At 37.5% G+C, this 26,325-nt stretch overlaps 1 protein-coding gene across 2 annotated transcripts in view; it reads right to left on the reverse strand.

Moving 5' to 3' along the window:
• The window catches only part of SUPT3H (SPT3 homolog, SAGA and STAGA complex component), a 439,195-nt gene that overhangs the window by 95,384 nt on the left and 317,486 nt on the right, over positions 1–26,325 (reverse strand). For both annotated transcript variants that reach the window (XM_007458306.1, XM_007458307.1), the window contains exons 7-9: positions 9,725–9,800; positions 4,312–4,424; positions 3,069–3,176 (exon numbers count right to left, since the gene is read on the reverse strand). In XM_007458306.1, the coding sequence (XP_007458368.1) occupies positions 3,069–3,176; positions 4,312–4,424; positions 9,725–9,800 (297 nt within the window). The remainder of the gene's footprint in view (positions 1–3,068; positions 3,177–4,311; positions 4,425–9,724; positions 9,801–26,325) is intronic.

Consider the following 26,325-nt stretch of genomic DNA (forward strand, 5'->3'; position numbering starts at 1 on the left):
TTTGGTTATGACGGCAAGTCTGTTCTCTCTTCCATGTGGAAGCACTTCAAATATTGAAGACTGTTTATTGCACAGCCTCTTCTCTTCTATAGGTCAAACACCTCAAGTTCCTTTCACCACTTATTATGAGACATGCTTTCAGGTTCCTCCTCCCGCCCATTACTCTCCTTTAGATATCCTTCACTTTGTCAATATCCACCCTATAGGATGGTGCCTAAACATTGAAACAAAACAAAAACCGTTTTCTTTTCAGTAACATCACAATATTGGCTCCTAAGAAATGTACAGGCAAATAAAAGTTTCTAAGTCTTTTTCATGTAGGGTATTGTTAATTCCACATTATCCTCATACTATCTACTGGCCTACAATTCTCTGTAATGTATTTAAAAAATTATGTTAGGCTTGGTAAAATGTTTTGCTGAAATTCAGATATTGTTTTCAATAGTATTTCTTTGATCTGCTTGCCTAGAAACATCAAACAAGAAGGAATAAACCTAATGTGGCATGAGTTGTTCTTAGAAAAAACAAGGTAACTCCTAGAGATCATTGCTTCCAGTATATGAACCATATATTAGAAAACAAAATCTAGAAAATTAACTCAAATTAAAATTAACCTTGATAATCTGAGAAACCCAAGCTTAACTAGCTCAGTTCCTTACATAGTTAGTATTCAAGAACGATAATTATTAAAATAGAATGCACTGGTGTTAACTCCATGCCTTGAGTTTCCAATTCCAAGCTACTCTACATAGCACCTCCATCTGGACCTTCTTAAAATACCCTTTGGAGCTCATCAACCTTTAGCCAAGAAACTTTCAATTCTTCCTTAATACCTCTAAGCGCCTAAGGCCTTTCTTTTCTAATCTAACTCCCCACTACCCCTTCTCAATGAATTCTTGGCTTGAATGTTTTAATCACAGTTTTTTCCCCCCAGTACAATTACACTTATGCTGCCTCTGAGGCCTAGAGTATTTTCCCCACTTTTACCATCTCATAAAAGTCTTATTTTTCCTTCAACACCCAACTTCCTCTCTGAAGTCTTCTTCCATGGTAATTAGGGAGTTGCTTTTAATCTCTGAAATTTCTGTCTACGCCACTCATTTGGAAATTAGTACATACAACCTTGAATTGTTTGTTTGTTTGCTCGTTAATTTACTTCCTTGGTTGTTTTACAGAATGTTCTATCTCCCTAAATACAGATCATATTAGTCTCAGAGCCCCCATTTGTACCTAATTTGGTAAAGTCCTTAAAGCAGGCCCTTGATAGTGGTTGCTGATTTGCAATGTTCATGTGTAAGATTCCTTCCCTAGAGTGGCCATTCTTTTTGTGTCCTGTCAGGTAATAAAGGGCAGAAAGACTTCCAGTCTCTCCGAATGTTCATTCTGACCACCAGTCACATTGAAGGAGGGGTGTCTGGCAAGTCAGGGAAAAGCTTGAGGCTTGTGCTAACATATTTAGCCAGGATACTTCCTGACACTCATGCTCCCACCTCCCAGAGAGCCCAGGACATTCAGCACACATAAGCCATCTTTCTTAACGGCTGGGTAGCTGGGAATAGCAGCTGTGGTTGCTGAGCAGTTGCCCGGGGCAGCTTGGCCACCCTGGAGAACCGAGAAAGTGGGAGGGACATAAAGAGTTTTCCTAGCCACGTAAGCAATCCCTTGAATGTTAAGGGAAAACTAGGCTTGTTATGTTCACTGTAAATTTCTTCAATTAGAAATGTTACAACGAATTTATCTGATGTTAATGAAAAGCATACTTATACACATATTCATAAAGTGAACATGTATCAAAGACAGTTTAAAGGGTGTTCTTTGACATCATAATTTGGGTTTGTAACATAAAGAAAACAAATAGTGTTTAATCAACTGGGTAAGCTTTAGGGACTTTTAAAGTATATTCGCTGATAATAATGTATGACCTTTTCCAAGACAAAAATGGATTTTTAATGAGCATAAACATTTTAATTCCTACTTTAGTTCTAAGCCAATCTGGTTCTACAAGGGGCATAAAAAGATGTCAAACTTTTGGCATGTAATAAGATATAGGCATATATCTTAATATATTTTATATGTATCCTAGAGCAGAGATATACCTAAATTTGGAGTTTACCGGGTTCACAGATCCCTTATATCTGCAGAATGGTTTCAGACGGTCTCTCAACACCCTGAAATTGTGTACAAAATTTGCAAATGTCTTTATGGAGAAAGGATTTACAGTTTTCTTCAGATTCTTTGAATGGCTTAGCCATTTTCAGGTTATATGTTTCACCCAACTTGATCCAAAGTTCACTTCACAATTATACATGCAGATGTTAACTTAACCTCCTTGCTGCCTTCTCTATGGTTATTAGGTTGAATTATATGAAACTGATGTTTATGTTAGTAAAAACAAGTCAAATTATTGGCAAATTCATTAAATAGATATTACATTTCTGGTTTTTAGGCACATGCTGCTTAAAGAGAATATTTTTTATGCCCAAAATGATACACAGTTGTGTATACACAAAGTCTTAAAGTTGGCAAGATGACTTTATAGTCCCCACAGGTGGGGATCCCAGCAACATAAATGGAATCAGAAAGGATGTGATTATCATATGATAGGGCCAACTGAAACACAAAGGATAAATGGAGCCATGCTTCTTTAAATCATGTTTAGAGATAAATCAATAATGGAAAGTAAAACTATCAATAAATGCCAGGAATTATTATTACACGAATAATAATAATTCTCTCATCTTTGAAGCAAAAAGAAATAACTTTTCTCAGTGTTATTCAATTACCTAAACCAGGTGTTTATCTCCCATGGAAATGAGAGGTGTGCTTTCGCCGAAGGGACAGGAAAGCTAAATAAGGCCGGGAGAAGGTGAAAAAAAAAATCATTGTATTAAGTGGATTGTTAGGGCCTGGTACATAGTACGTATTTGTTTGAATGCTGAATGTATTAAGATTCTTTGACTCAAGGCTATATATTCCTACATAATCTTTTTCTTAGAACTACATGTTAATACCAGACATGAGAAAAAAATCCACAGACGGGTCAAAGACAGATTTTTTTTAATACTTACCTCAGCAGAGCTGTGATACTGAATGAAGGTGGCAGAAATGGCATGGCTGAAGGGGTCTCCTGCCTTGGTTACCATGTCCTGCCTCACAAGAAGAGCCAGATCCACTAACTAGAAGATCAGAGCAATGAAACTAAAGTCACACAAATGGAAATAATCATCAGTGTCACTGAAATGGTAAAGCTAAAAGCAATATATCCCAAATGGTATTGATAATATTGTCTGCCTAAAAATCTGTATTGTGGACATGAACATATGCTTTCATTGGCTGGTAAATGGACCTACCCATGAACATCAATGATATATTCTGACCTCCCATTGGAGTGGTTCTCAAAGTCTGTAATCACTAGGGAAACATTTTATTTAATTTTTTAAATTAATTAATTAATTAATTTTTGGCTTAGTCAGGTCTTAGCTGCAGCCTGCGGCATCTTTCACTGTGGCGGGGGCTTCTCTCTAGTTGTGGTGCATGGGCTCCAGAGTGCACAGGCTCAGTAGTTGCGGCACGCAGTCTCTCTAGTTGTGGCGCCAGGGCTCTCTAGTTGTGGTGTGTGGGCTCCAGAGTACATGGGCTCTGTAGTTGTGGCACAGGTGCTTAGTTGCCCCGTGGCATGTGGGATCTTAGTTCCCCAACCAGGGATCGTACCTGTGTCCCCTGCACTGGAAGGCAGATTCTAAACCACTGGACCACCAGGGAAAACCTGGGAAACATTTTAAAATACATATTTCTGGGTTCCAAGCTCCAAGATTATAATTCAGTAGGTCTGCTCTGGGGTGTAGCTGAGAAATTTACGTTTTAAACAAGAACCAAGGAGATGCTGATGCTTGTAGTCTAAGAACCCATGCTCTGAGAAACTAGAGGGCAGTGATTCCAGACTCAGATTTTGGTAAGCACTCAGTAGATTGTACATTTCTAGAAAGCTGTTTTTCAAAGCTCAAAAATAATCTCTAAACAAGAGAGATGTATACTTAGAATTCAGTGTTGAGGAAAAGTATGCAAGTATTCCATTTCTGGTTTGGCTAAAGTTGCAAGAAACAGTCACTTTTAGCCTAACACCCACCGGGGCTGAGGATGCAAAGAAACATAACTGAACTAAATTTTAGAAAATGATGAGATTATCACAGGAGAGAACTCATGGCTGATCTCATTCCTGGTAGAGCAGCAGGTGGAAGAAGAATTGATGATGGAGAGGGATAGGGAGAAAGCAGCTATGTATGGCCTAATATGACAAATTAGAATTCTTACCTGTGCCACAGTTTCGTACGCTAAATATGCTAAAATTTCCATAGCGACAACATTGGGCTTTATCTCCAAACTGCTGCAGTCCAACCAGTCTCGAAATTTGGAGGCTTTTTTGGCTAGCCATTAAAAAAAAAAGTATAGAAAATTTAGCTTTGGATGTGTTTTAATACTGCATATTACTATCACAGAATGAAAAACATTTCTATTGAAAATTGCATATGAAAAACAATGCATATAATATGCAACGTTTTTGAACTTATATTCTAGCCCCCCAAACTCCCTTATACATTTGCGTCTTTAGTATCTCTGCTACATAACACTGTATACTAAACCACTTAATCTTTAGCACTTCTTACAATGTGTCAGAATAAGTTATCATTGGCCATAGCTTATGTTATAACAGTAGTCAGAGAATTACTTGCTTGATGTAACTTTAATTTATTCTTGTGGAAAGAAAATCCTGCAAGAAAGAACCTGTGATAAAAAAGGAACATATAGAAATTGTATTTTTAATACCTTTTAAAATGTGTCTATTACTTGAATAGGCTCAAAGTTGTGAATTTAGAATTAAATAGAATAAACTGATATCTGGCCTGATCTAAATCTGTGGTTACATTTTCCTGATTGCAAAGATGTCCAAATTCTTAAGCCTGACTCTCACAACCACCCAGACTGATTCCAGCCTGCCTTTATATTATTCCCTATCAAAATGTCACTGGCCTTGAGTATAATCCTCTGTGTCCAGCCCTGCATGGGATTCTCTATCACTCTGTTTCATTCATACGAATCCTGCCCATACAAGCCAAAGGTATACATCGTCAACTCTAGTCATTTACTGAACACTTATATCATCAGAGATCCTTTTGTGTCTGCTTATAATTTCTCAAGCCACATTACAAGATTTTTGTGGACCAACACCATGCGTCACGTCTCTCTGCATACCTAACAGTACTAAGCACATATGGAACCTTCTGGTAAATATCTCTAAACCACCACAGTGCTAAGCAGAATCTAACTTGACATAGGTCCTTCATTAGATATTACTAATTTAACTAGTAACCCAGAGGGAAAAGATTGATGGTGAAGATTTTATCATATCTATAACATAATCATCTTTTTAAAAATCCAATGATTATTCTTTTGATTAATCTGGTCCCACAGGTCTCTAAAACACTTAACAGTAACTCCAAGCATGATGTTTTGATCCTTATAGATAAAGTCTTCATGGATTCCACATACAGAAGAGTTTTCTGTGAAATAAATCACAGGAGACATTAAGTCCTGCTATCGAAGCACATATCCAAAGCTGTCAACTGTGGCAGAATTATGATAATCCCGCTTAAAGCTATCTCCCTGAAGTAACCAATCTTCCCAATGCTCTCTGACATGCAAATTCCATCTAACTGGTAAGCTGCAATAGCTCACAAACACTTGGTTAACATCTGTGGAATACTTCTGAAGTTCAAGTCAACAGGCAGCAATTTGGCAAGATCAATAAAATGTACCCTATTCACTTCTCCCTTTGCAGACAGCAACATGGAAACAGGTATGTTGTGACTGTGCTCTAAACACTTTATTTTAAAAGTAAGGGAAAGAAGAGTTCTTGGTATTCTCTCAGATCTGCCTACCTAAGCAACAGAATCGTCAGCTTTCTCACTAGATCTTACGTACTGAGAATGCAGAGGTGAGGACCATGGGTCCACCATGGTATCCCAGCACCCAGAATAGTGCCTGACATTAGCACACTCACCATAAATATTTCTAGAAGGAAGAAATGAATGAATGAATGAATGAATGAAAGACATTCCTTTAATAAAAGGGTAGGGTCCAAACTTTTCCATACATCAAAAAAGATGCATAAGACCACTTGGGTTACTACTATGCCAGCAATCTTCCAGGTGAAGGTTCTCTGAGCTAATTCCCTCCCTGTCACGTGGAGGACTGTTTCAGAGATGGACCTTTCCAGGGTGATGCTGGTTCCAAAAAAAAGAGGCACAGATACTCTTAGTTATGATAGTTTGTTTTCACCAGAAGTAAGGGGGCATGAAACTGAATGAGTTCCTTTTCCTTCACCCCTCTTCTCAATGTATCAGGAGAAAGGGTAATCCTGGAAATTGATCAACAGCCTAAATAGAACCTTGACCAAAGGTCAAAAATTCCTGGGATTATCCTCTTTTCTGACACAACCTGAGTTTTCAGCCTGTGCTGGAAATAAAACTACTTTACTTAATAATTTCATATGGAAATTTAAGGTTGTCAATTCTCATACAGTTTACCTTTCTCATCAGTGATCAATGGCAAAATTCAGGTTCCTCTCAATAATCCATCCTCTCACCCCTGCACACTATTTCATTATTTCTACCACATCCCTTCTCGCCAGCCTTTCCATTCCTGATCCTTCCCGCAAAGCCCTCTGTAATGCTCATTCCACTTTGAAGAAAACCTTCTGCAACTTCTATCTCTTCACAGTCACTGTTCTTTGAATAAATCGAAAATAACCTTCCTCAGAGGGCATGGTTTTCCCTGGAAACTTCTATAGTAGGGGTTCCTTCTTTCTTTTCTTTTATACATATTTATTGATCGGCTACTGATTGCCAGCCTGTTCATTTCCCCATATACCCGAGGGTATATCTTCATTCTCTTTCTTTCTCACACAGGGAAAGCATAAAACAAGTAGACATCAGATTTCTAACCAACGACAGAGGCTAAAAGACAATGGAATCATGTTTTAACCAATAACTATTAGTCTACAATTTCCTACTTAACTAAACTATCATTTAAGTATGTGGGCAAAATAAAGCCATTTTTAAGACAAAAATGAGTGCTTTAAGCACTTACAGAGGCTTGGGAAAAACAAAATTAGGCTGAGAAGGGAAGTTTAGATACAGGCATACCTCAGAGATACTGTGGGTTTGGTTCCAGACCACCACAATAAATCAAATATTGCAATAAAGTGAGTTACACAGATTTTTTGGTTTTCCAGTGCATATAAAAGCTATATATACGCTATACTGTAGTCTATTAAGTGTAAAATAACATTATGTCTAAAAAAATAGCTTAATTAAAAATAATCCTGTTTGAAAAAAAAATAACCCTGTTTGAAAAATGGCACCAATAGACTTGCTTGATGCAGGGTTGCCACAAACCTTCAATTCCTAAAAAAACACACTATCTGTGAAGCACAATAAAGCAAAGAGCAATAATACGAGGTATGTCTGTAGTTACCAACTTAAAAAATTTTAAGTCAGGGGTGTACTTTAGAAAAATTAAGGATAGCAACTAAAATAACAGCAACAGAATATATAATATACAAACTGGTTGATGAAAAATGGAATGAAGGAAACCCAATCAATCCAAAGAAAAGGAGGAAAACCAAATAAAAAAGCACAGTAAATTGAAAACACAAAATAAGACAGCATATAGAAACCCAAATGTATAAGTAATTAAATACATATAAATTAGGCTCATCAATTAAAATACAAAGAGACTCTCAGATTAACTAAAAAGAAAATTTGTATCTGTTTACAAAATCCACACATAAAACAACAGGTGGAAAGGACTGGAAACAGGTTTATCAAATTATAACTAAATTAAAGTTTTGTGAATTAATATCAGATTTTAAAAGACTTTAAGGGAAATGACTATCTGACTTACATAAATGTAAAAACAAAACACTGGTGAACATGATCAGTGTCCTGGTTTTACAACTTACCCGCAGCCTATAAAGTTATAGACATGTTATTTTTAAATGCACCAGTAGTCTCAACTAGTGAGTGCTATGATCAGATATTTAAAAAGACACAAGTGGCTGGATCACAATTCCTATATCTTGGTAATCTAGCAGGTGAGGAATGCAAAGAGTCTGGTTCTGGAATTGCTGACGCCCTTGGACTGAGCATTCCCAACGACAGTATTGTGGCACATAATACAACAGATTCTTCCATGAAGGTTTCATGTCGAAGCACTTATGGGTACCATATAAAGAAATATTTTTAAATGCCCAAATCCCTCGTCTTTAAAGAAAAAGAAAAAACTAAGCATAAGATACTCTTTATACTACAATTATTTTATACAGAAATGGAATGTATTAATTTTTAATCTACTAAGTTATGAATCAAAAAATTGTTATAAAAAATCAGATTTTTAAACAAAATGTGTATTAGGACGCGTCAATGACTACGTGTTTTAGTGTGAAACAGCACTTCTGTTCCTTTAAATAAATTAAATTTAAAATATGATTTAAAAAAATAGTTCAATAGCACTAAATGTTACTTTATAAAATGGAGATTTATACTTATAAAAGACTTGAATGCCATTTTTAAACCTAAAATTTACAATACAAAAACCTCTCATTTGCTGAAATTGCCATGATCTGAAGTGTCATTTACTTAATGCTTCACAGATGTATGATGCCAAATTGTTAGTCAGGCTGCAAAGTATATTTAGTTAGGAAAAAAAAATCTTCCCAAACATGTTTTCCTATATTTTACTGACATTTACATGAGGCAGTATTTGAAATGTGTCATTTATTTGCACTTTATGATCTATAAATGAAGCTCTCATTTTCTTTTTCCAAATCAAATACATTGTTAATGTGACCACATAATAGCTTTTCGTTTAAAGACACCATTGTGTCCATGATCCCTCAGATAAGGGTCATGTGCTACTTTGTCATATTTTCAACTGGACTTTTCATCACACTTACGCTTTGACCTTCACCCCGAGAGTCTTAGTCATCACTGAACTGTTGCTGTAAGGATGTTTTGTACACAATCTAGCCCACTATTTATCAAGAGCCTTTATTCTTAGTAAGCTGTGTGCAGGGGTGGGACAGCACTCATTTTGCCATGGGTACAAGAGCGTGGACTAATGAATTTGCTAACGTGGAATGCACGCCACAGCAGGAGCTTACAGACAAAGATGGAGGAGACTGTTTATGTAGATATGTTCTATTGTGGTAATATGAGAATGCACACATGAAGGGAAAGTTTGGTATTTATTACTATTAGGGGCTTTTAAATGTCACGACTGTACTACTACAGTCCATTATGGGTCAAGTACTATCAGCAATGCTAGTGTAAAAATGACTAAGAAACCAAAAAAGAAATTTAAATGGGAATATCACAAAAAACGGAATTTTTCTGACTAAAAGTAATGTGAATAATTAACATGGCTCTCTGTGTATTACCAGCACCCTTAAAAACCTCTTAACACTATTAACTGCAAAACATCAGAGTGGGGTAAAACCTTTTATAGGCTCCCCTACAATGCAGAGGCTGTTTCCATAATAGTTATAACTATGCATATATGTATTAAACTCACCAATTTCTAAGGAACACAGATGTTGCTGTACTTTAGTGTATCTGTAACACATAATCTCAGACGTATAATGAAGCAAAGTGAAGTGCTTACTTACAGAAACTTAACTGTCGACTTTCACAGAATTCTGCATATTGTGCTGAATCCATAATTCGAGTTTGTCTTTCTGCTCTCTAATAGATAAAAATAAAAAGACACACAATTTTTAAAGCAAGTAGACTTTTATGTTTTCACAGCTAAAACCCAGAACTGAAGTTCCACTTCCTTTTCTTACTCTAGGTGAATAGTTTAGTACCACCATAAATACCATGATACATAAAATTATGATAACAGTAGTTTTGAAGCTTGTTTCTCTCGGAAATAAAGTCTTAAAACCATTTTCCAGTCCTCTGTTATTTTTATTACAGTGGAAGAAAAAACTAAAGGACCTCACTTCTTAAGACTGTGCACTTCTAAATTTTCTTTAACTGTACCACACTCTTGAAGAAAAAGAAAACTGTGAGGTGTAACAAATCAAACAGAAAATTTGTTATGAACTCTTATTGCCTATCTGCCTTAAAGCTGGGATTTTTCAATGTTAAAATAGGAGTCAACAAACGGAATCCATATATTTCCCCTCAGTTAGAACATAGAGCCAGAGCTAACAAATCCATATTTTAAATTGCAAAGAAAATAAAGAAAAAGGTAAACACAACACAAATCCTTTAATCTGAGTCCAGGTATGATTCACAGTTTGGTATAGTTTCATTCGTGGGTTTTTGGATTCAGTATAGCAGATGTTTGCTGCTTCATTGTCCCACAAGAGGTAGGATAATTATAATTCACCCATAGTTTGGTGGGAAAGAATATGACCGCTTCCGCTTCCTTGGCAAGGGAAGCATTTTGAAATGAGACAGGCTGGTACTTCTTGGAATGAGTTTCTGGCCAGTAAAGGAAAAAAAATTCCCTGAGATTTAAAATTTTTTTCTGCTTTGGAAGGATTTTCAGCAAGTTTTCTTTATCACAGTTGGTGGAATACATAAGTACCACTTCTAACGTCTATGGATATTTTTATATTTTTAAAACTGAAATTATTCTTTTTCATCTTGCTTGATTTGGGTGAGTACACAATTTAATTCCAATGATCTATCAGTTGAATGAATAATGGCACACTAGCTGCAGCTCCATAGAGAAAAGATAGATGGGGGGTGGGAATTAAGGCAAAATTTACTAACTACTGTAGTTCCTTCTAAGACCACTGATTATTTTTCCCCTTCCTTCTCTCCCCTCCACCTTTTCCTTCCTAACCTCCTCCACACATATTCACAAACACATATATGTGTTGACACAAACCCAGACTTCTCTTGTTTATTTATTCTCTAGGTTCAAGTATCCTTTTTGAACACGTACAAGTAAATATTACTCCCACACACGTGCAGGTATATGTATGTGTTGTATGTGTACATGTATCCTGTTGTGTGTGTATCTGAAACATCATGTTTCCTTATATTACTGGATAAATTTTTATTGTACTCAGAAGTATTTTTTGATATATGAATGCATGATTTAGTTTTGTCCTTTTTAATGTATCTGACACATGACTCAATAAATGTTTGCTAATGGAAAACAGGAAGTAAGGAAGGGATAATTTATGTGTTTTGAACATGACAAATCAGTTACTAATGTGTTTATTAAAACAAAAAACCTCTGAGACTGATATCTTTAATGTATGTACATATTACGTATGCATGTCTGTACGTGCATCTGACTGTCTGTGTCTGACTATAGCAGGAATCTCTCAGGTTTGAATTTCTAGCTCCTAAAAAATATCTGACACATGGTAAATAAGCAATAAAACATTTGTGGAATAAACAAATGCTACAATCTTGGTCTATGATGCAGGCAAATGGCTATAATGCAGCCAAATCCTTCATTATCCATGCGTTCCTCCAGCTACTCTCTGCTACTCTGCTACTCTCCAGCTAGGCAGCCTCATCCACCAAACACATGCTAGACAGAAAGGAATCAGACGACTACGGAAAAAGGAAGTTCCTAAGGAGATTCTTAATACTAACTTTCCTTCAAAAATTGGACATTCAAGATTTGGCTTCTGTATACATTCTTAGATAGCTTAGATGGTTGATGTATTTTATTTATTTATTTTTTCATATTTAAAGATTTATTTTTTAGAGTAGTTTTAGGTTCACAGTAAAAGTAAGAAGGAGGTACAGACAGCTCCTAAATATCCCATGCTCCCCCTCGCGCACAGCCTCCCCATTATCAACACCCCCAGCAGAGTGGTGCGCTTGTTAGAACTGATGAACCTACACTGCCACATCATTATCACCCCAAATCCACAGGTTACCTTATGGTTCACCCTTGGTGTTGTACATTCTATGAGTTTGGACAAATATATGACATGTATCCATCGTTATGGTAAGTTGATGTATTTTAAGTCCTCTAGCCTCTACACAGTAACCTTTGATCTTGGGAGCCCCGTGAAGCTACTAGGGTATGCGTAGAAATTATTCACCAAGCGCGGGGCATACAGCGAACACACAGTGTGAAGCAGTTGACTCAACAGCAAAGATTTATAGGCAGTACAGAATCATGGCTAGGGAGCGGCATCAAGTTCATCTTGTTCAATCTCTCTCTTTTAAAGATAAGGAAATGAAGGTTCGGAGGGAAATAATTTGTGAAAGGTGACCAAGTTAGAACTGAAGCCCAGGACTCTCAATTCCTTGAGGAAAAGCCTATTTTCATTAAAAAGAGCTGTGTCTCTAACATATAGTAATTTTTTACTCCGATATTTTTCTTTGGGATCCTCGAAACTCTACATTATCTTACTAAAAGGTATTATGGAGCCACTGTAATTAACATGCCCAAACTGTTCACGAGAAAATGAAATTAGTGAGGCCCTGGATCAGCGAAGAAGGCAGATCTGGGGATAGCCTAGTACAGAGTGTACAAACTGTAATGTACCTGACAGCACACGGGGGTGCTGCAAACACATTACAGGTGGGATACTGTTTCCCCTCAACCTTCTGGATGCCTCACAAGGCCGAGGCAGCAGAAACCCCAGGCTGGTAAGTGTTATCGTTTTCTATGCGTGCCATGACATAAAAGAGGTTGGCACTCCTACTAATGTCCTCAGAATATACACTGCACGTCACCGGGCATGCATGCCATTCACAGCACGGTCAAGTGCGCTCAACAAGAAATCAGAGACACTAACTGGGACTTGATGATGATGAGGATGGTTCAGATCCGCTCCTCATGCTAATTTTTGTTTACTCCTGTCTCTTCCCTAGGACTTGTTTCAAATAACCAAAAAAAATGGGACAAATTTGGTCTCATAAAAGCACCCAAATCATTCAGCATCTGATTACATTATCTCCTCATCTTACACTATCACCTTAAATACTGGGAAAGTCAGAAAATACCTAATCTTCATGGACTATGTATTCTTCAAAGATAGTAACGATATTTTGCTTCTATAATCTCAGTGTTGGCTGAGATTTCTTAGCTTGGATTTACCTGGGCCTCGGTAAACATTTGCTGGCTGGCTCAATGACTGGGCAGATGGATGGGTAGATTGAGGCAGAAGAAATGCATATAAATCCTTGATGGCTGATCTCAAAACAGGAACCGTAATATTTGTAATCAAACTGTACAAATTCCAGAGAGGGTAGACAGAGTTTTAAGCCAAAGACCCATAATAAACAAGACACTGGCCAACAATGAACTAAGGCTGGCTCTTATTTTCTGTGTTGTCCTAAATCCACCTCCCTTCTGCCTCTCTTCGGATCAACCTCTGTAATTCACACTAAAGTACACAGTGGCCATCCTTTTCTATTCCTGGAACTTTAAGAAATCTCTGGAAAAAGATTCAAGCGGGAAAAATAATCATAAGCCTAATAAAACAGCATGACCAGAATAACAATGTCTACTCTTTACATAGAGCAGCACAATAACCTTTAAGATAAACAGTTTTTTTTCATAGCTCCATTTTAGAAGTTGAGCTTGAACACACTCAGATGTAGAGAAGTAAAAAAAAGAAAAACAAATTTAAAGTATATAGTTAATAAAGAGGCAAAGTGAGAAGTAAAACCTGGGTTGGTCTTGAATGACCTATTCTAAGGTGTATTAAATGACCTATTCTGAGGTGTATCACTAAATAATCATATCAGGTTAACCACAGCTTTTATTCTTCATGAACATCCTCACGGGAGGATGATCTCAGACTGCCACATAAATGTCAGGTCATCTCTGGATTACTCATGCTTTTGCATCTGCAATCCAGTTCGTCTTCTGCTTAATCTGGTGCTTCTGCCCACTCGTGGCTTTCTTTAGGTATCAGCAGTGCTTCTGAACCCTCATAAAAATATGTTAATAACTCAGAGGCTTCTCTGAAATTGAACCTTACTAATACTATGACATAGCAAAGTATTACCATGTAGGGGCATACATGGATGCATTCATTACCTTTGAAAGAATTATTCCTAAAATTTTCCAAATACCCAACAATATTTCAAAATTTAATTGAAATAGCTTCAGAAAAAAGGTAATAGAGAATAGTTATGCTATAGTCATTCATCTCATTATCAAGGTTACAGGTCTTTCTGGTTATTGCAAAACAGAAGGCACAATTCCATGTCAGATAAACTTACTTTCTGGGTCTTTACCTAAATGAAAACAGGGGAGCAAATATCCCTACAAATGCAATATGTAGTATAATTTGTTTGTCCAATACCTGAACACAACAGTCTGTCAGTATATAATTGTTAATTTAAATTTTTAGTGATAAGTTTTTACGTCAGTGGATGTGAAATTGCTGTGTCTTTGAAAAATACTTTCAAGGACAGCAGTGACAATCACCATTTGCCCCTGCCTATATGAGTTTGAGGTATGGGGCTGGATTACTTCTGCAGCATGCAGTTTCATTTAAATTCTCTGCATGCTTTCACTGAAGCATACGTAAAGGTTACAGAAACTATGTGCTGGCGTATCTCTTGGCAGCTTCTCAAGACACATGACTTTCCTCAGCAACACAGAATCACAGAACATAACTTTTAAACCAAGATGAAAGTTTTCATCTGCTTTCACTTCCACCTTGAATTTAAAAAAAAATCTTATTTTGATTACACCTAGAAGTCTTACAATTGAAACGCAAAGTATTTTCTGCATGGAAAAGGCCAAATGTCAATGGTAATCTACCAAATACCTCATGTTAGGCAGGAAATGGTTGCTGAACTTGAAAACTTCATACAGAGTGGCTGCAGCAGCATCCAGCAATGTGACAACATGTGAACTGTGGAATGTTTATGTATGTTCATGTATGCTGTGGTCCACAGCAGAAAGGATATTCACAGATCAGTAAATGCGATAGAATGCTGAAGCACCTTGGAAACCTCATACACCTCCAACTCACTGTAGATAAGGAAGCTGAGGTCCAAAAAGGTTTTAGGGTTTATCTGGATCATTGCGGAAGCAACCCGGTACGCAGGTGAGTGTTGGCTCGGCTTGCTGGGTCAGTTTGTAATTTACTAGATTCCCCTACCCAAGAGTTAGGTGAGTCTCCCTCAAAACATCTGGTAGATTCCCCTGCTTTTAATGCCCACTGCAGTGCTCACCATTTTGGGCCTGGAGTACTGCAACAGGTTTCTGCTGGTTCCTTCCAAATATTTTAACTCTCCCAACCCATCTGGGTACAATTACTTTAAGTAAAAACAAAGAGAAAAGACCTTGGCACAAAGGTTACTCTTTGTCACATTTGCCATGTTTTGCTGTCCCCTGCCCCTCCCTCATGATTGTGCTGGACACCCCCTCTTCCATCCCCATGGTAATTTAACTCCTTCCCTTTCAGCCTAAGTACCACCTCCTCTAGCAACTTTTCCCTCAAGATTCCAGGTCACATTGATTCCTCTCTTCCGAATCATACATGTTCTTCTAGATAATATCATACCCCTGCACTTTTCTGTGTGTCCTACTTCTGTCTCCCCTCAGAGATTATAGCTGCGAGAATGTATTATTAACTGAAAAAAGCAAGTTGAGAATCAGAATGTATGTACCTTGATCCCATTTACGTTTAAACACACAAGCATGCACATGCGACATACATACACGTATGCAAACATCTGGAAGTATATACATTATGCTTTTAATAGTATTAATCTCGGGGGTAACATTATAGGGTACTTTTTCAGGTACACATTGCAGTAATTAAAATTTTTTTTCTTAACTGAATTACAATCAGGAAAGAAAAGATTTTTGAACGTAAAGAAATCTTGTTTGACTTACAGAAGGTCATTAAATAAATGTCCATATGCAGTAAAATAATCAAAGTGGTTACTCAAGAGGCAGAAAATCACAGAGAGATAGCAGAGGCTTGGATATATGTTCTCAGTGAGATATAGTGAAAGAGGGAGAGAAAGGAGAATGTTACTGCAATGTTAAGGGAGCCAACTTGGAATTCTGACTGATGTAATCTTGAAATCAAAAGTTCATTTAAGTTTGATCCAGAATTTTCTAACTGAATAAAAATACAATATATTTCCTAGCCTAAAAATAAAGGTTTCCGTTGGTGTTGATTTGCCCCCCCAGAGTGATTTTTATAATCCACCAGTTTTATGTGTCCAAGGTATTAAGAATGTATTGTAATAGCTATGTGAAGTTTCCCGAGGAAATAGCTGTAGACTCTAGGAGAACATTCAAGGGATTTAAAAGGAATTTTGTGCTAAAAATAAGTGAGTAATTCTCAGCAAGTACAAAGCATCAGTGATTGAGAAATACACAAAAGGATATTTGTGACATTAGTTCATAATAGAGTTGTTTCAAAATATTGGATTTTTTTGGGTCTATACTCTTTGGGTCTAAATATATTAATGTTAACACAGGAGTTTTTTTCTTTTCTATATATTTTAAACTATGAAGAATGAGCATGATTGGTTATATAAGGAAAATACAGTTGTTATTAAAAATCAAAATACTACACTTCAAATTGGGGTAATGCCTGCTTCAAATTTTTTAATCTGAATTTATTAAGCTAGTAGTGGGGAGAATTGTTCCCAGTAAAATATTTCCTGTCTTGGGATAAAATGTGTGCTAAGAAAAGTATCACTTTTTTTCAGTAACTTAGTACCAAACAACCTAATCCCATGTTTAGTTGTAAACCCTCACGTAGTATTAGTGCTAATTTTTACTGATGTTTTTCTGAAATTGTAAACATGCTGTGTAATAACTAAGCTGGCAGATAATATAAAAAGCTATGTGTTTCTGCCCAAACTAGTTCTTTAAAGTGCTAGAAGACTGACTTCTTTTTTATGTTCCTGATTGAGGGTGCTATAACCCTTTTTTGTGGTTTCTATTTGGCTGTATATCCAAAAGTGAACATATCAGGTTAATGTATATAGGCTCTTTAGGTATTCTGAATAATATTCCTAAAAATTCTCACAGGTTTATGTAATATCCAGATGAGTCGACATAACTTTGGAGTCTAGCAAATGTACAAGGATACAGTTAAATATTTTGGTCATTTAGGGTAAAACTTTACAACTGGAAAATATGTATATAAAGCAACGATTGCACAAAATTTAATTCATACTTTCTCTTTAACCTTGAGTGAGAGCTGCAGACCTTTCCATTTTGATTTAGTCAAAATCAAATTCTCAAGCAGTCCAACACACATCCTGAACGCAAGCTGGCTTCACTTATATAGTGGGAAGGTCTGGCACCTTTAAAATAAAATCCTGTGAAGCAGGGAGCCTGTCAGTGCAGCATGGCCCTCACCATCCTCTTCAAGGATCCATGGAACTCTGCACAGAACAAGGGAGAGTCCCCCTTGGAACTTCCCTTTGTTGCTACTATGTGATACATCTGAATGTTTTCACCAAGGATTTTTTTTTTATATGTGAAAATAACACTTTTTATCTTAGTTCACTTCATTGATTAATTCCCTCTAAGCAAGTTCCATGAGCTCTACCTTTATTTTTATTTATTTATATGATTATTTTTTAACATCTTTACTGGAGTATAATTGCTTTACAATGGTTAGTTTCTGCTTTATAACAAAGTGAATCAGCTATACGTATACATATATCCCCATATCTCCTCCCTCTTGCATCTCCCTCCCACCCTCCCTATCCCACGCCTCTAGGTGGTCACACAGCACTGAGCTGATCTCCCTGTGCTACGCAGCTGCTTCCCACTAGCTGTCTATTTTACATTTGGTAGTGTGTATATGTACATGCCACTCTCTCACTTCGTCCCAGCTTACCCTTCCCCCTCCCTGTGTCCTCAAGTCCATTCTCTACATCTGTGTCTTTATTCCTGTCCTGCCCCTAGGTTCATCAGAACCACTTTTTAAAAAATTCCATATATATATGTGTTAGCATACAGTATTTGTTTTTCTCTTTCTGGCTTAGTTCACTCTGTATGACAGACTCTAGGCCCATCCACCTCACTACAAATAACTCCATTTCGTTTCTTTTTATGGCTGAGTAATATTCCATTGTATATATGTGCCACATCTTCTTTATCCATTCATCTGTCAATGGACACTTAGGTTGCTTCCACGTCCTGGCTACTGTAAATAGAGCTGCAGTGAACACTGTGGTACATGACTCTTTTTGAATTATGGTTTTCCATGAGCTCTACCTTTAAAAATATATCTGGAATAAACTACTTTTCATGCCCTTCCACTGTCACTGCCACTCCTCTGGTCCAAGCCATCATCATCATCTCTCCCCTGGATTACTGCGATAATCTCCTAATGGGTCTTCCTGCTTCCACTCTTCCTCCTCTCCTACCCCCACCCCTGACCATCTATTCACCAAGCAATGGCCAGAGTGATCTTTTAAAAAATGAAAATCAGATCATGCTATTTATGATCAAAACTTCCATGTATCTATTCCTTCCAATATAAAATAAAAATTAAAACAAACATACAAACAGAAACTTCCAAGAGCTTCTCATCACACATAGAAGAGCCCAAATCCTCAGAATGGCCTATAAATCCCAACGTCATTACTATTACTATTACTATTACTCTCAGATCTCACCTCCTACCACTCCCCTTCTCACTCCACTCTAGCGACACTGGCCTATCCTGAACTTTCTTTAAAATGCCAAATACATTCCCACACCAGGGCCTTTGCATTTATCATACTCTGTCCAGAATATCTTAACCCCACATCACTGGCTTGCCCCCTCACTTCCATCAGGTCTCTGTTCAAACGTCACCTTATCAGAGAAGCAGTTTATGGCCACTTAATATAAAATAGCAGCTCCCCCAGGTCCCTCTCTATCCATTTGCTTCATTTTTCTTCATAGCTCTTACTACCATCTGCCACAATAACACTATATACTTATTTGTTTATTGTCTATTTCTCCTCAACTAGAATGTAAGTTCCCTGACAGCACAGACTATGTCTATCTTATTCAGTGCTAAATCCTCACAGCCTCTACAGAGCTGGACACATAGTAGCGTTTCATAAATATTAGTGGAACAAACCCATAAATACTTTTTTCTAAATTTTTTATATATAAAAATTAATACCTCTAAGGCAGGGTTTCTCAATCTTGGCACTATTGACATTTTGTGCTGAATAATTCTTTGTTGTGGGTCTGTCCTATGCCCCGTAGGATGTTTAGCAGCAACCCTGACCTCTACCCACTAGATGCCAATAGCATTTGCCCACCACTTCGTGGGCTGTGAAAACCAAAAATGTCTCTAAACATCGCCAAATGTCCCACTGGGGGCAAAATCACACCCAGTTAAGAACCACTAGTCTAAGGTGAAGGGGACTAACATTGGTTGACTCACTACTATGTGTGGGTGCCACACTGCATCCTTTCATTTTCTCTTTCAATTCTTCCAATAATCTCAATGGGCAGATATAATCCCTGTTTTTAAAATGAAGCATCTATGGCTCAGATACGTTAGGTAACTTATCTAAGTTTGCTAAGCAGGTAAGGCACGTGCATTCTGAAACCAGGTCTGTCTCACTCCAAAGTCTATGCTCTTTTTACAATGAAACCTCATTAATGAAACTGTTAAAGCAGAGGTGATAGAAGGGAGGGAAGGAGTCTTAGAGCCCTCCAATTTTCCTTCTCCTCTGCAGGATATTTCTCAATGTAACTCCAAAAATTGCAGGGCAGAACTTGAAAAGCACTGTGCTATCCTATGCTGCCTGCCCTTCAAGGAACAAGCACTGTGCCTCTACATCTGGTTTCAAAACAGAGGCCACTTCACCTGTGAGATTCACGGGACGGCCACGATACTGAAGGAACAACTCATCCCCACATGCCAGTCAGAGTGACCTTTTAAAAATGGAATCATGTGTCATTTCTATCAAATCCCTCCTTGGTTCTGACATCATGGTCTGTTGCAAAAACAACACGCTTATCTGTGGGGCACAGACGAAAGAGAGCTCCGAAAACAGGGACCACAACAAACGCTGCTTCTTTCAACCCTTCTGAACCAATACACCAGGACCTGCCCTCGCCTCTCACCAGAATCTTACTCCCTATCTCAAAGTTACACTACTGCTGCCAGAAAAGTTGAGAAGTAGCAGAGATAACTGGCTCAGTGATGGATTAGGATAACCAGTTCACAGTCCCCGCTTCCTATAATTTATGTTGATAGTTTCAATCTCTTAGTTTATAACACAATTAAAAACTTGGCACTTTAGGACTTCTCTAGTGGCATAGTGGTTAAGAATCCTCCTGCCAATGCAGGGGACATGTGTTAGAGCCCTGGTCCAGTAAGATCCCACATGCTGCAGAGCAACTAAGCCCGTGCGCCACAACTACTGAGCCCACGTGCCACAACTACCGAAGCCCACGTGCCTAGAGCCCGTGCTCTGCAACAAGAGAAGCCACCGCAATGAGAAGCCCACACACCGCAATGAAGAGTAGCCCCCACTCGCCACAACTAGAGAAAGCCCATGCACAGCAACGAAGACCCAACGTAGCCAAAAAAGGAAATTGGCACTTCATATAGTAAACCTTAAGTACTCTAGGTAAGAAGGTATTCTAGTAAGATGATTAAATTTTTCATTTAGGAATTTTCAACTGAAGGAAAACACTGCTGTAAACAAACTGTGAGATAAATAGGGATACAAAAAACCATGTTTAATGATAAATTTGAATCACACATGCTTTAAAAATTAAAAAAGAAGAAAGAAGAAATTATGAAAAGAGGAATAATGAAGTCTATTACATTATGCACCAGTGAAGAAACAAAGTCACCAATCTAGGAAAAATTCTCAAGGGAATATGCTATAGAGGAAAAATATGCTTTTATAACTGGACACCATCTGAGTTAGAATTAGAAACAAAACCAAATTAAATTGTTTATTCCCCTGAATAGAATGCTCTTAATCATTTTAAAGCTGACGTTTCTTTTCTCATAACTGGCTGAGCTGTTTTCATGAGTCAGAAATGAGCAAGTTCATCAACAGAAACCTGCCACAGAGACTGATGTAGCTGCAAGCATGAGTTAACCCCAAACAAAAAGAAAAGGATTTCCTGACTATGCCAAGATGTGATCACTGAAAAAAACCCAGAAACAGACTTGACCAAATATGACTATAATGAGAATACAAGAGAAATCATAGCTATCCAAATTGCTTTTGTTTCAAATGTAATAAACGAAAATTCCTAAATTATGAACAGGAAAAAGCAGAAATGTCTACACATTAAAAAAATTAATGTCTATTTTCACTTCTTACCTTAAAAAACTGTACCTAATTAAAAAAAAAAAAAAAAAAACCAGAAATCATCTTTAAGATAATTGTGGGTTCTAAACCTTGGAAAGATGAAATCCTGTAGGGCCTTATCTCCTGAAGAAGACCTGGATGTACTTAGATTCAGTATTTCAAGCAGCCTGAATGCTATGACAGCCTCTTGGGCTTCAAAGAATGCAGAACAGCAAAATCCCCTAGAATCATAAATGTAAAACCTATAATTATGGTTATTTAACAAAATGGTTTCTATTAAGATATTTGATGATGAAATTCCCATCCTCAGATGTCGGTGCCCAAATTTAAATCAGCCTTTACTCATGAGTAAATGTATCATAACTGTTATTTGATTAAATGTCAGTGACCATTAGGCTGGGTTTTTCAGTAAGAAGGCTTAAAGAAGGCATGCCACAGAGGGTGTGGAATGGATTACAAAGAGAGGAAGAAAGGAGAATTGTTTTAGTAACTGGTGATGTTAGGCAGTGCTTCCACCTTACATGAAGTAACTACAAAAGTTTTAAAGAAACAAAGACAACTTTGGCAGCAAGAAAAATGGAAGATCAGAGGTGGTACAACGGGTGACCTCAAGTGAGGAAGACTCAGCACAGAAGAGTAGCACTGCTGAGTTTTAGGTATTGCTTTACTTGTTGATTCTTTCAACTGTGTGAGGTGGGAAGCTCAGCTATTACTATTATCACCATTTTACAGATGAAGACGCTGATGTCACTGACCCTCTGTGGCTTTTAAAAAACAACTTCTAATTTTGAAATAATTTTAATTTACAGAAAATTTACAAAAACAGTACAGAGAGTTCCTGTGTACTCCTCCCCCAGCCTCACCAGCCCAAAGTCTTCTTGTCCCTTCCGATCTCAAAAGCCAAGCAGGGTCAGGTGTGTTCAGTTCCTGGATGAGTTTCTGTGGCTTTTCCTTAAGGTAAGGCACATTGCTAGAAAGAGTTAAGACTCCTTCTCCAAAACCAGGGCTCTTTCCACTACATCTTGACTTCTAGAACAAAATTCCTTGCTCAGATATAAAATTTTCTGCCTGAATATAGAATTATCCAAGTAAATTTTGCCCAAGTAAAATTATCCAAAGAATTCAACTGGAGATTGCTACTACATGTTATAACTCTAGACACCTATAAGATGTGCAATAATCTAAAAAATTCTACCTGAAATCCACTTTAGTGGCTCCGAAAACCCTAAAACTTGAGCTATGTGTGGCTTTGATAAGATTTAGAAATGCATTCTAACATAAGATATTTAACAAGATATTAGTGGACAAATGTTATGGAATTATCTTACATAGTGCCTTCTGAAGATACACTGTACATTTTCTGAGTCATTTTACTGAGAGATAGCAGTCAAAGTTAGAAAGATATCCCAATAACTTGATCTTTCATATATGTTGTAAATTCTTTGACTGGTTCTGATTGTAGTCACTATGAAAGGAAGATGGTACCTAAACTATATTCCATTTGTATGTATATCCACGGGAATGTAGCCATATTGTACATTTTTATAAAGAAGGTTTTGTCGAAGACAGATACTGTTTCTTAAACTCACATGCGCCGGGCACTGAACTAGGTACATTACATAACGTTTTCACAAATCCTTCCCAACAGTTCTAAGATGTGGCTCCAGTTAAAGAATCTGAGAGTCAGAAACGTTAAGTAACTTGTCTAGGGTACTAACAAGGATACCCTAGACAAGATGAGGGATGGAACCATGATTTGAGTACTTGGGGTCTGTCTGACCCCAAAGCTGATGCTCTGATCATAATACCATGCTTGGTAATAGCTTGGTAAAAGATTTTAAAAAACTGTCATTCTATAATAAAGACTTTGTACTCTTTTGTGATGACTGACATCCTTGATTAGGACAATGATGCCAAGGAAACAAATATATTGGCTAAATACTTTGAGAACATGTAGTGTGTGTGTGTGTGTGTGTGTTGTTAGTTTGTAGGGGGTATTTTTGTTTTAATAAATTTATTTATTTATTTATTGAATTTTTGGCTGCGTTGGGTCTTCGTTGCTGCACACAGGCTTTTCTCTAGTTGCAGCGAGTGGGGGCTACTCTTCATTGCAGTGTGCGGGCTTCTCACTGCGGTGGCTTCTCTCGTTGCAGAGCACGGGCTCTAGATGCGTGGGCCTCAGTAGTTGTGGCACGTGGCACGCGGGCTCAGCAGTTGTGGCTCATGGGCTTTAGAGTGCAGGCTCAGTAGTTGTGACGCACGGGCTTAGTTGCTCTGCGGCATGTGGGATCTTCCCAGACCAGGCCTCGAACCCGTGTCCCCTGCATTGGCAGGCGGATTCCTAACCACTGCGCCACCAAGGAAGTCCAGTTTGTAGGTTTTAAGTGCGGAATGCACTGTAGTGACATAAGCATGTTCTCATCTGTCTTGGATGATTCTCTTCCAAAGAGTAAGAAGCAACAAGAAGGCTCCACGTGGGAGGATTAGGGTGAAAGTGAGGTGGGGAGAGCAGAATTTAATTAGCCAGTTAGAGAAGTCCAATAACGCTGATGATTACTGGGGTTTCATATTACAGGTTTCATAACCAGATTGCCCAAATGTTAGAGGTGAATTTTTAAAAAAAACAACACATAGACAACATTGAAATGAATGATGACATTTGTTAAGGATGACCTTAACAAAATAACACATTAACATTCTTCACAGCACAAAAGCAATCCTCTAGAGTTGTTTTATATTGATGCTTTCCTTGTACATTTACAATATGATGAAATAAACAACAATTTGATTTATATACAACTTTTTTCTTTTTTAATTTATTGAAGTATAGTTGATTTACAATGTTGTGTTAATTCCTTCTGTACAGCAAAATGACTCAAACATACACACGCACACACACACATACACACACACATACACACACATGCATATACACACACATACATATACACACACACACACATACACACACACACACACACACACACACACACATTCTTTTCCATACTCTTTTCCATTATGGTTTGTCACAGGATACTGAATATAGTTCCTGGTGCTATACAACAGAACCTTGCTATTTATAAATTTATATACAATTTTTAAGTAATACTCCTATTTACCACATCAGGTATCCCCTAAGTACAGTTAAATGAAGCCTGCCTTGTTACGCTGCACACCCTCCTTTGCATAGTGTTCTTTAGAGAAGGTAGAAAAACCCACAGGCCAGATGGTACTTATTTTCTACAGCCCAGTATTTTAATTTCTTAAGTAGCAGGATGGATATTTTGAATAACAAACAAAAAAATCTAAAATCAAATCCTTTCCTGTATTTTCCTCTGGAATTTAAGCAGGAAACATATTAATAAATGGCGAGTGATTTCTTCAGCCTTTTGATGTTGGTAAGTTTTGATAAAAAAACTCTTTTAATTAATACGAGACTTAGACTGAAACACACCAAGATATTAATGCTTGTCCTGTGGCTATGACAGTTGTTTGAAAATCACAGGCCACATGACAGAATATTCCTTCAATATGAAAAATAGACTTAATTTGTCAATTATCTTGGAATTAACAAAGGGGAAAAAATCAATGCCCTAAGTAAAAGACCCAGACCAGGTCTACCCTAAGAAACTAATTACTTTCTAGAAGTATATTCTCAATTTTATCAACCTAGGGGTCTCATTCACAGGTTTTACTAGTTAAATATTTTTGGCTGAATACAATATGACTACAAATTATAGTTTCTTAATCAAGACAGAAGTTTAGTTTTCCTCATACACATGAATTCTGGAGGCAAGTAGTTCAGGCTTAAAGTAACTGCTTGCTGACATCGTGAGAACTTCAGTCACTTCCAGCATCTGTTCTGTCATTTCTAAGCTGTGGCTTTTTTTTCACCTTTTATTTATTTATGTATTTATGCATTCATTCATTCATTCCCCGTCACCCCCTCCCCTGCTTTACTGAGATACATTTGATGTATAAAATTGTATAGGCTGTAGCTTTCTTTTCATTATGCAGAATGGCTTCTAAAGCTCCAGATACCACATCTGTATAAAGTAATCAAATATAGGAAGATAAGAAAAAAGGTGTACCCCTTCCCTTTTAAGAAAACTAACAGAAGTCCAATAGAATATTTATACTTGTATTTTATTGGCCACAACTCAGTGGTACGATTAAACCTAGCTGCAAGGTAAGAAGAGGGATGTTATACTTAGGATGGCAATATATCCAGCTACAAATCAGAGTTTTGTTACAAAGAAAGATGGAGAGGATGGGTAATGGGTGACAAGCAGCTGTCTCCATCATGTTGGTGTAAGACTGAAGTATAAAAGTCATTACACATTTATGTGATCTATTATGTTGATTTCTAGACCTGATTTTTAGTAGTCAGAGGGATCGTGAATAAGGTTAAGAGTGAGGATTCTCTCTTCTCACAATACTCACCAACATTTTTAAAAAATGCAACTTATTTTATATATTTTTTAACTTCAGGGAGTGCGTTCAGGGGATAAGGACAGGACAATATTAAGTCAAACAAATAACCAATAATGTTATCCTAACTCCAGAAAGACTGAGATGCTCTAGTTTAAAAAGAAATAGATTTACTTCCATTTACCTATTCACAATTAGGGATAGCAAAAAACAATTCAGCAAAGGTGAGTGACTTGACAAGGGGCTTGACAAACAATTCACTCCAACGGGTGCTTAAATGCCTTTTTGTTGTTGTTGTTGTATGCAGGCCTCTCACTGTTGTGGCCTCTCCCGTTGAGGAGCACAGGCTCCAGACGCGCAGGCTCAGCGGCCATGGCTCACAGGCCCAGCCGCTCCTCGGCATGTGGGATCTTTCCGGACCGGGGCACGACCCCGTGTCCCCTGCATCGGCAGGCGGACTCCCAACCACTGCGCCACCAGGGAAGCCCACCATTTTTAATCTATGCATCTTACATAAATGTTGGCTGGCAGGCTGGGGACATTGCTTTTTTTTTTTTTTTTTTTTTTT

This window comes from Lipotes vexillifer, unplaced genomic scaffold (assembly GCF_000442215.2).
Source record: "Lipotes vexillifer unplaced genomic scaffold, Lipotes_vexillifer_v1.1 scaffold4, whole genome shotgun sequence".
Classification (NCBI taxonomy): domain Eukaryota; kingdom Metazoa; phylum Chordata; class Mammalia; order Artiodactyla; family Lipotidae; genus Lipotes; species Lipotes vexillifer.